This window comes from Lycorma delicatula, chromosome 1 (genome assembly GCF_047948215.1).
Source record: "Lycorma delicatula isolate Av1 chromosome 1, ASM4794821v1, whole genome shotgun sequence".
NCBI classification, from domain to species: Eukaryota; Metazoa; Arthropoda; class Insecta; order Hemiptera; family Fulgoridae; genus Lycorma; species Lycorma delicatula.
This window is the reverse complement of record NC_134455.1, coordinates 123,255,820-123,268,005: the sequence shown is the minus strand read 5'-3', so window position 1 is coordinate 123,268,005 and position 12,186 is coordinate 123,255,820. Positions and strand designations below refer to the sequence as shown.

The 12,186-nt window shown below is 32.9% G+C and overlaps 1 protein-coding gene across 1 annotated transcript in view; it reads right to left on the bottom strand.

Moving 5' to 3' along the window:
• The window catches only part of LOC142321818 (elongator complex protein 1-like), a 101,319-nt gene that overhangs the window by 67,073 nt on the left and 22,060 nt on the right, over positions 1-12,186 (bottom strand). Inside the window, exons 2-4 of the mRNA XM_075360245.1 lie at positions 5,329-5,468; positions 2,916-3,198; positions 774-921 (exon numbers count right to left, since the gene is read on the bottom strand). Of these exons, the coding sequence (XP_075216360.1) occupies positions 774-921; positions 2,916-3,198; positions 5,329-5,468 (571 nt within the window). The remainder of the gene's footprint in view (positions 1-773; positions 922-2,915; positions 3,199-5,328; positions 5,469-12,186) is intronic.

Below are 12,186 nucleotides of genomic sequence, written 5' to 3'. Positions count from 1 at the left end.
ATTATTTGCCTTCAAAGCAAATATTTTGATATGTTTCCACTCACTTCCGATTATATTGAGAAAAATCTGGATGAAGAAGACAATATTATTCACCACAGTTTGGCATGACGATTCACTGTATGAGCTAAAAATTCAGTTGGTGGGGTACTTAAAGGAAGATAAAAAAAATGATTTCTCGAAGAGATGGGTTCTGAATCCATTTAGTGAAAACGTTGCTGCAGCTGCCAAGTTACGAGCTGAGATTCATGACCAGCTCATTGAAATAAACCGTTACAACTACAATTCACATCTGAAGATTTAGAAACACTTGACTTGCTCGTCAAAGTGAATAAGGAGATTTTTTAGTCACAGAATCCTTGAAAATATTTTCCTTTTTTCCTCTATGGTTGTGCTAAAAAATAAATATAGGAATCATCTTTTATCACTTGAAAACAGTTTTCTTTTATATGTTTCTAATATAGATCCACAAATGGAGAAAATTTTAAATGAAAAATAAATGCAACCATCTCATTAATTTTTTTTTTTTAACATGTGTAGTTATAAATGTAAAGTAAAATTATTATAATAAATTAATTTTTTTTCATAGAATGATTTCATGTTTACGTGTAAAGTTGTAAGCTAATTTTGGAATCCTCCTTTCATATCAGCACAAACCATCATGGGGTTGTAACACCCAGGTTGAGAAATGCTGGTAAATACTATCAATTAAAGATTAAAATGTGTGTTTTCTAACACTAATTAATTTAAAAAGCCTATTCATATATGATACTTACTGGCTGCAATAATTAGATCCTTCTCCATTAGTACCCAAATGACCAGGTGCAAACACAATTTCATTGACTGGTTCATTAAACTGTATAGTATGGTCACTCATAGGAGGTGGAATAATATTTCTTTTAAATGATGATAACAAAACCTTACCTACAAAAAATGTAATAATTTAAATGCTTTATTGCTACTATTTTTTCCGTCCAAAATTAAATGCTTAATAAAATATATAATAATACAGTACAAGGTTAATAAGTAAATACTACTGAACATGCATGTTAGAAAAAAAAGCAGCCTAGCAGAAACTTAGAGAGACTGTACAGAAATACTTCTATATAGAAAGATGTAGTCAGGAGATATTTCTATGTTCAGTACAATTACAGTATGAAATTAATTACAGTATGTGAATAAATTTAAATAGATTAGAACTATACTATCAGACAGTAACATCACATATACTTCTAAGTATTTCTGTTTAAAGCTTATCTAGTGGAAAACAGTGACATCTAATGGAATTGGATGATGATGATGGGTAGATAACTCACCAGTCGTTTCGGTTTAATGATTTTTTTCACAAATCATGATTTTTATAAAAAACTAGACTTGTCATTATTTATATTTTGCTCAATTTTCAAAATTCAGCGTAAAAAAGAATTGAAAAATATTTACACAGATATACGAGGGTTATTTTTTTTTCAAGGTCGAATCGGTCACGAAATTAAAACCAAGGTGAAAATAAAACATTTTTTATTTGTAACAAGTACTTACATAGTTATACTATTTCTCTACACAGTCGCCAATCCGATTTAGACATTTGTCATAGCGTGGTACCAACTTTCCAATATCCTCATCATAGAACGGAGCCACATGTATTTTCAGCCATGTTTCTACACTGGTCTGCAACTCGATGTCTGTGCCAAAATGTTGTCCTCCTACCCAACGTTTCATGTGAGCAAAAAGGTGAAAATCGGATGGAGCCAGGTCCGGGCTGTATGATGGGTGAACAAACACTTCCCAATGAAAACACTGCAGAAGCTTCTTTGTTACAGCTGCAGTGTGTGGGCGAGCATGTGATGGAAAAAGACAATGCTTGATGACAACATTCCTCTTCGCTTATTCTGAATTGTGGCTTTTTCACAAAGAGGACAACATTTTCGCACAGATATTGAGCTTGAGACCAGCGTAGAAACATGTTTGAAAACACAGGCGGCTCTGTTCTATGACGAGGGTATTGGAAATTTGGTACCACGCTACGACAAATGTCTAAATCGGAGTGGTAACTGTGTAGAGAAATAGCGTAACTATGTAAGTACTTGTTACAAATAAAAAATTTTTTATTTTCACTGTGGTTTTAATTTCGTGACCGATCGGACCTTGAAAAAAACCTCGTAATACTTTAAAAAAATCTACGCTGATAACATTAGGGAAAATAAACACAAATTTCCAAGTACAAAAACATTTCAATGAAATCAACAGCAACAAATTTAAGTCCTATAGCCTTGATAAAGTTTACATAATAAAAAATGCATGAAAATGAAGAATTAGAATGAAGATAACGTAATCAATACAAAGAATTAGGGTTAAATCTGCAATGAGTACAGTGACATTATGTTAGTAATTCAAATGTTTAAAGTTATTAGGAAAGAACACATGAATGAGGCTAGATTAAAAAAAAAACAGAAAATATTTTAGAAATACTATAACTGGACAATTTACTACTTAAAACTAATTTAGTCAACACTGTAATTATTATTTTGAAATTAATAATCCATTTTACTCAACTGATTCCTTTCCCTAATAAAATACTCAAGCAGTTACAAGAGAAGAGATTATGAAATTTCATTATTGAGGTGGCAGTAGCAGCAGTAGTGTTAATTTATATTTTGGTAGTAATGGATTCTAGTTTTGAGTGTTTTCAATAATCTACTTATATGTTTTTTCTTGAAGTATAGGATTTACTTTTTAGAATATAAAACCTAATTACCTGATACTACTATATATAAAGTCAATCATAAAATAGTAAATCTTTTTCCATAAAATTCATTTCTTAAAAAAAATAAACACTTCTATTATGAATAAAAGCTACTGTACATACATCAAAATATGTGACGAAAAAGTAAGTAATTAAAAAATAGAATACTACTTACATCCATCAATAACAGCAACCAATGCACCATCATTATCCACCAAAGATGGTGTACGGCAAACATTCCATAACCATTGATAAACTGAATATGTTCCATTTAACTGAAATATATGAATCATGTTAGCAGCATTATGATCCCACTTGACAGACAACACAGGAGACGAGGAGAGATCAAGCTGCTGTTTAAGATACCAGTGGTAATTGCTCATAGTATAAAATAATAGCTTATTTGGACATACAACACATAATATCGTAGAATCTATATTCCAGCAGAGTTCTTTAACCTTAAAAAAAGATTATTAAAATGTTAGTTATTAGATTAGATTCCCTCTTCTGCAAAAGTAGATAGATTTTTACTATTAAAAAGGGGAAGATTTTATAAAAGTAGATGAACGTTAATTTTAGAAAATCTATTAAGTTAGATTTTAGTTCAAATAAATCTGTGTTTCATTGTTTCAGAGTTTAGCTATTCATTTTTATTTTTTAAAACATAATGCAACAACAACAAAAGCATAATGTTAATTTAACATTTTGATTATGAATAGTTTCAAAATAATGCAGGATCCTGAATTTTTTAACTATGTTAAAAATGATTTTAACAATACACAGGAAAATATTTTGGTATATAACATTTTGATAATTCGTAAGATATTTCTTCTTGATAAATTTTTATAAAAATATTGTTAATTCTAGCTGATAGTATGAAAAAATAAAAACTCTTAACAATCCAAGAATTCAAATTCAGAAGACAAACTGTAAAATTTGTAAGTCAGCAAGTTCAAATACAATGTAATAACACAGTTAATGAATTTATAGGAATTGTGTTCAGAAAAAAACACTGTATATCAAATAGTATATGAAAATTATCTGTTTAGCAGTATCTCAACAGTTAGCATAATATCTAAATTTGAATTTGTTAATTAAATTTTGTAAATCACTACGAATTATTTTCAATGTAATCAATAGAAAATTTAAAAAGGCTGGAGTAATAAGAAAATTTATTAACTAACACTACCTCTACAAATAGATGAAACCATTCCTTTCGCTTTCATTAAAATTATCTTCATTTCTTTCTTTAAAACTATCTAATCTAAACACTCAGTCTTAAAATTACTTTATCCTAACTAGGCAGTGAATGACTCAGCTTATCATTAAAGCTACCCAAACATGTGGTGGAGAAATGAGATAAAAACACTTAACATAAAAAAAAATATGTCAAGATAACTGAAATCCTTGCAAGCCAACTAATGCAGCTACCTATAATATTGTGGTTTAACAACTCTAAAAAAAAATCTCTATATAAAAATGACCCAATAAAATGTAACATGCTCTTAATTTAGAATATACTAGTTCACAAAATGATGAAATTTTCCCAGAAAAATTTCTCCAACTCAGTTAAAATGTATTAAAAAAAAATTATTTAACGTCAATAGTTAACGCATAAAAAATCTAGATCTTGTAATAAGAAAGTAAGATAATGTTACAGTGATTTTGAGTACTTATGCCTTCATCTACCTATGAAGGTAATGAAAAAATACAAGTTTCCGAATCTTTTATCAACAGTTTGTCTGAATCTGATAAATGAAATACCTAAGAAACATCCAGCCTATTTTGTCTATTTTATTAATAAGATCCATATAGCTCTTACAAAATGCAATTTAGTCAAGAGACTTGCAATATTACAATACAAAAAATAATGTTGAAGAATATGAAATGGTCTCTTAGTTTAAACATTTCAAGCAAGAAAAGTAATAACTTTCCTTGTTCTTCTTTCTTGGTCACTGGCTAAAACGATTAACTGAGTTATTATTTTTTTCACCACCGCTCAGAAGTGTACATAGGTATATGAGGAAATTAATAAAAAAAAACTCTTCCCAACAGTCATTAGAAATCATCTAACAGATTCAATTTACTACCAATTAACTGCCAATCCTGATATCTGTTCAGAGGTATAATCACAATGAATGTCAGCAACCTCTTAGGAGCCAAATCTCTTACTAAAACAGCATACCTGTTGTCAAATAAGCATACAATGCCAAAGATATTAAACAGTCAAATAGTTTCTATTGCCTTCTTCACAGAGCCAAATATACTGTTACACATCAACACTTCAAACCAATGAAATACAATCAGCAATCATCCCTATAGATAATACCTTAATTCTGTTTACAATAGGGACTACTGTTTAATGAACAGAGAAACCAAATCTGAGTAGCAATTTTTGAACCCATGTGTTTCACTGACCTAGTGGTATAAAAGATAGGACAGATAGTGCTAAATATTAATGTGGTAATTTCTATTGTAAAATAACCTGGTATAAATACTACTTCCTAATAGATGATAAGAAAATCAGTCCTACTTGCAGTTTAATTCAATCAAATTAAAGTAACACACACAAACGAACAAATAATTACCTCCACATCAGGTGGCAAAACAAAATTCCCGTGAAGTAAACCATTCTTCTCCATGAAGCTCACAACATGCTTATTTGGTAACTTTTGGGTCAATGCAATGAGATTTCCAGAAGGACGCCAAGATATACTTTGTTCCAGACCTGTAAACATAAATTAAATTTTAAAAGAAATTAAGAGGAAGAAAACTTTGACTTAGCAGTGAATTAGGAAATGAAACTGAATTAAAAGCAGAAACATTAATCAGTGTAGCTTTAGTTTACAGTACATTACTTATACAATAAAATGTATTATAAAAAATAGATAGTGCAGTAATATTTAAATTGGATTAGTTACACAAATGTGGTAATCAAAAGTAAGAGAAAACACTAAAAAAATTTAAATATAAAAAAAGCTGAAACATATTTTCTAAAATAAATCTGCTCTAAAACTTCCAAAGTCACAAGTATACAAATTTATAAATGCATTATGTTATGAACTTTAAAACATTTTTAAAATACTACTGTCTAAAAATTTGTATAAATATAAAAACATCAAAGAATACAAGCATGCATCCTAAAATATACATATATATGAAAATATCTCATGAACAAAAAATACATATCAAAACTTGTAAATCAACAGTATCATTTTTTCACTACACATCTTATACACACATCCTAGCAACAAAACTATTCTCTACTTATGAATTCCATGATGATTAATACTAAAGGTTGTATATAACCATTGATCTCTTTTAAAAAATGGAACCAAATTTATTTTAGCTTATAACAGATATTTAACTTATTTTTATATTTTGTGTCACTGAAGAAGTTTGCAAAAGTGACAGGAAAACATTACTAAATAGTATATATTTTTAAAATAGCATTTTAACATAATAAAAAAAAACTTTTTTTCTAACAAATTTGGTTAATAATGTCATAAAAACAGTTTTAATGTAAATTTCTAGTCCTTAAATTATATTTAGAAATAATAAAAGTAATAACTCTGCCATTCCGTCGACCTCTGTGGCAGACTGGAAGCATCTCAACCTTTCATTTGGAGATTCTGGGTTCGAAATCTAGTCAGGCACGGCATTTTTCATATACTAAAAATTAAATTTCCGTATCACACACATAAGCTTCAAGTTTCTTCAGTGATATCATCAATTAAAAAATAAAAAAAATAATTAAACATCATCACAAAACAAAACTTGATTATATTCCAGAAAAAGTCCACTGGCCAACAGGAAAACCACATAATCATTTAAAACAATGAAATAATCAATGATCGTCATTCAAAACAGAAATTGTTCTTCAAAATATGTTTATCAAAAGAAAAAACCAGTTATGTGGTGTCTTCACTGGACTAAGTGTTGCCAATTTAAGCATGCTATGGCACTACGGATATCAAGGTTTGAGTTTGAGGAGAATTCTGCATGCCGCTTTAACACTACATCCTTAGAAGATTATGTTGGCTCAAGAATTAAATGAGAAAGATCATGCTAACCATAAAGCAATAAGTGCAGAAATTCTTGAACAGGTTCCCACTGCAGCTGTTATTTTGAGTAGCGATAAGGTTCACTTCCATCTGAGTAGAGACGTAAACAAGCAAATTTTCGTTACTGGCTGAATGTAACCCTCGTGAACTCCAATAAAACTGCTTCAGTCTCCTCGTGTAACTGTTTAGTGTGCAGTTGCCGACTTTGGTGTGATTGGCCTGTCCTTTTTTGAGGATGGTGGTGCAACAGTACTTGCGACTGCTGACCGGTACATTGAAATGTTAACCTTTCTATGCCTCACTAGAAGTGTTGAGGGAAATTTTCCCTAAGCATTTGATCTCACCCTGGTTTGATATCTCCCTGGGCGTTTGGGGAGATGTGGGATGGCCAACACAGTCACCAGATTTAAGCTTATGTGACTTTTTCCTTTGGGGATACCTAAAGGAAAAGGTTTTCAAACATCATTCTCTACCTCTTGTGGATTTGAAGGAACAGATCCGACCGGAAATCAATATCACTCTGCCTGAGCTAACTCGGAGATTGATGAAGAACTTCCGAAAACATATTCAGCAATATATTAACAACGACGGCCGATATCTGTCTGATATAATTTTTAAAACCCATTAAATAAAACTGTTTTTTATGTACTTTTCAGAAATATATTTAGTTTTTTCTAGACAGATTTTTTCATTTCTTATACCTTTTCAAAATGCAGGAGATTTTTATGCCCCACTCCGTATATGAATGTATGTGTGATAAGTAGAATTTGTTCCTTGATATTTTGTTATTTCTGAACTGTGTGTTAATAAATTCTTAACTTTTAAGGATATTAAAATTTTGATTAATAAGTGATTTATTGCAAATACAGATGCTATAGCTAAATACACACTGGGCTTATACACTTCGGGTGCCCAGAAGACATAGTTTGAGACTCACTACATACAGCCATCCACCATTGGAGCAATAGTTTCCACCTTGTATTTGTTACAAAAATTTTGTTTCCTCCTTGTGTTTACATTTTGTAAGGTGTCACAAGAGTAAATGTAAAAAGAACAATCTAAGATATCGTTGTGATGCTGTGTAAAGGTATATGATGTAATTGCGTATTGTTTGTGGTGTGATGTAAGTATATGGTGGAAATGTTCAGCTTGTACTGGGAAAAAAACTGCATAAAAAAAGGCTGCTTGGAAATGCAAAAAGGCTGTGGGGATGCTAATCCCCAAGATCTTAAAGAGATAGACTCCTTGTTGGGGGTCTGTGATAATGATCCTAATTGCTGAGAAGTTACATATGCGAAGTTAGGTTTTTGAGGTGTTGTGAATAAGTATATCTACACGTTATCTGTTTTGTAGACTACTTTTTATAATAATGAGTAAACTTACTAGATATTTTATCACTTATCTAATATATTTGTTTCCTTGTGAAGTATGATGTTGCCAACATTTTTGATATTATATTATTATTATGTCCCATTGGTTGTTTACAAATAAATGTATTTGCTTTAGAAAAATTTCTTCTGGGATGCTGGAAGTATGAATGTAATTAGGTTATATACAATTATTTTAAATTTCTTAATAGAAATAATAGCTGACCTCTTTGTCAGAATGGTATTATCTCCCTTTTATCCAGAATGTTCTGGATTTGAATCCCAGTCAGGTCTAAACCTTTCTTACTATGAAATCACTGCCATGAAAAACAATTTGGCAATGATAACCAAGTAACATTTTTTAATTAATTCTTAAATAATTAAATAAATAGTAAAAATTATCAACAATTCTTTCAAATTATATAGAAATTGTTCTTTCATATGTTTTACCTGAAGATTGAGCAAATTATGTCATTCATTCTTCAGTGGAGTAACTAGTAGCACTATTATTAACGTCGCCTGTCTTAAGGCATTAAAACCCTAGTATGTAGTTCCATAATGTATTTTGTTTACAATGCATTTATTCACTTAATATGTTGTTTATTTTCAGATTTGGTACGTTTTTATTATTATTACATATTGAGATCTTGGTGTTATGCCTTGGTGCTGCATATAAAATATTGGTTTTTACCCATAAGTTGTACAAACAAATACCAATACCTATAATGTCTTCACTAGCCTGACCTATTTTTATAATTATGGGTGAATGTACATCCATTTTTTATACAGTATTTATTGCAAGTTAGTGATGATGTAGATTATGTGGATTGTGTGGTAGATTGATGACATAATGTGATAAGTTGCAGTATTTAGTGAAAATTTATCCATAGATACAAAGAACATATACATGTGCCACACATAGCAGAATCAGTGTTTGTAAATCACCTCATTGAAACAGAAAACATATTCAGCCATTAATCATATGTGAATTTTATATATTGCACATAAAAATCAAAATTTTAATAACCTTAAAAGTTAAGAATTTATTAACACACAGTTGGGAAAAAACAAAATATCAAGGAACAAATTCTACATATACATATACAGTGTAGGGTGTAAAGATCTCCCACATTTTGAAGAGGTATAAAAAATGAAAAAAATCTACCTAGAGAAAAACGGAATATATTTCAAAAAAGTACGAGGTAAGTCAATTATTATTCGCAATTTAGTTATATTTTTGTTTATGTTGGTAGTACTGTTGTGTTGCGTAGATGACCCATGCGTGGTTTAATTGTTATGTCTGTGCAGGTTTGATGCTGCTAGGTTAGTTACATTATCGCTGCCCTGCCGTTAACCATGGCTGCTCCGCTTTCTGTTTGCACCAAAGAAGAACAATTTTCAGCAATGTTTTTTGTGGTCAGAAGGTGTATCAGGGGCCGAAATTCATCGAAGACTTTCGGTACAATAAGGGAACAGTACTGAGTGAAGTGTCTACAAATGTATTGAGAAATTCAAAAATGATCGCACAAGTGTTACGCACAACGAAGGAGCCGGACGACTGTTTACCGCCACAAATGAGGAAAACATTGAGCGTGCACATGACATGGTTTTCTTAGACGAGTAACTATTGATGAAATGACACATCGTCTGCAAATTAAGTCATGGTTCTGCCTACGAAATCATCCACAACAGACTTGGATTGCATAAAGTTTGTGCAGGATGGGTCCCAAAACAATTCAAACAGTTGCATAAACAAACGTGCTTGGACATCTGCGAAAAACATTTGGATCGCTATAGTAACGAATGGGACATCTTCTTAGACAGAATCATCACTGGTGATGAAACATGGATCCATCATTACGAGCTGGAGAGTAAACAGCAGAGTATTGAATGGAAACAACAAAATTCGCCCTGCAAAAAAAGTTCAAGACCCAACCGTCCGCAGGAAAACTGATGCTTAAGGATTTTTGGGACTCACAAGGCCTAGTACTGGAACATTATGAGGAACGGGGGACAACAAATAAACAATGCGCGTTACAGTGAGATGCTTACTGCCAAGCTGAAGCCTGCAATTCGAGCAAACGCTGAGGACTGCTGTCGAGATATCACAATTGTACAAGATATCACGATTGAACAAGATATCACGGACGTTCCTAGGTAGATTAAACTTACGACGCAACCCCACATAACATATGCAGTTCACGAGAATGTGGTGCACAGGAATGCGGCAGTTGCATCATGTGCATAGGGGTGGGACTTCTCATTAGGGAAGACATTAAGTATTCGTACGTGATCCTTGTATGTCCTAACCGTAACCGGCAGAGGACCACTTCCTAACGGCGAGATTTTCTGCAAGAGGAGTCCCATGGCAACACTGAATCTTTAATCCGTCGGAGCTTATTATCGACGGTAGTCGCCTAGTCACTTTGCCACCTTGCTCCCAGTGATTGTTTTACACGATTGATAAAATCAGAGGTAGTAACTCGGGTGGTGAAAGGAGGTTCAATACACGCTTCTTTGGCAGCATAATCTGCTCTTTCATTACCTAGAATCCCTACGAGACCAGGGACCCAGCAAAAACTTACTTCTGTGTTGCGATTACCTAACTCAGCGATTGCATCGTAAATTTCAATGACGACAGGATGTTTGGAATAAAAGTTTTCTAATGCCTGGAGAGCACTACACGAGTCACTGCAAATAAGAATGTTTCTATATTTAGGGTTAACGATATTTAGAGCCCTATTTATAGCGAGTAGTTCAGCGGTGAACACACTCGTAATACCGGGTAGGCCAAACATATAAGTTCTTTCATTGACAACAAAAGCACAACCACCTGTACCGTCTTGTATCGACCCATCAGTGTATATCACCGCGTCTGGGTTCGTCTTGGTGAAAATATACTGAAACATTTGCCGGAAAACAGTATGTGGTGTTGATTTTTTATCGTATGTTTTAAGGTCAAATGTAAAATTTACAAGGTTTATTCTCCATGGAGGATATGAGCACGGACATGATGGAAAGAACGAGGGAGTGTCAACATTTATATGCTGCAGCAGACGTCGGGTACGGACACCCAGAGGCGCAGTACAGTGTGGACGGTCCTCATACTTCCTTAAATTAGGATTCCTAAGAACTGGGTCAAAAGCCGGGTGATTTGGCTGTCCTTTAAGACGGGCAAAATAAGATAACAAAAGCTGGTCGCGTCTATCCCAAAGTGATGGCTCGCCAGAGTCTACAAGTAAGCTTGCGATAAGGCTTGATCTAAACGTACCCGTGGCAAGCCGAAGAAAAGCATGATGTACACCGTCCAGTATTTTAAGCACGGTTTGACGAGCTGAAGAGTAGGCGACACAACTATAATCTAAACGGGAACGAACAAGGGAAGAGTAAAAACGTAACATACATGACCGGTCGGATCCCCAATTGGTGTTACTAAGAAGAAGAACCCGCATCATATCTAAAAGTTTGGAACATTTTGTCCTCAATTCCTTTGAGGACAAAATGTTCAACACGCTTGTTAAAGAAATAGGGTGGTAGCTTGAGGGATCGGTTTTGTCTTTACCAGGCTTTAGTACTGGTATAATAAATGCTTCTGACCTGCCGGGCGGAAAGACTTGTTCGGAGAATAAACTATTGTAAATATTCAAAAGATGTTGTAGTGCTGAGTTACATGTGAAAGCATACAAAGGCGAAAGTTGTCTGGTCCAAGGGAAGTGTCACGTGAATTCTTAAGTGCGTGCAACAATTCTTTAAATAAGAATGGAGTGTTCAATTCAACAACCGAATCATCAATGTTTAACGCCAATATTTCTATCTTTGCTTTGTACCTTTGAAAGTCGTTACTATATGATGAAGTGAGAGACACCGAGCGGAAAGATTTTGCTATTACTACAGCTGAAGATGATGAAAGGAGTTCTTCATCAATGAGACCGAGAATAGATTGCGTAGTGCTCGGCGTCGATTCTTAATAGCATATTTGCAATCATCATTCCACCATGGAACGGAAGGACACTAG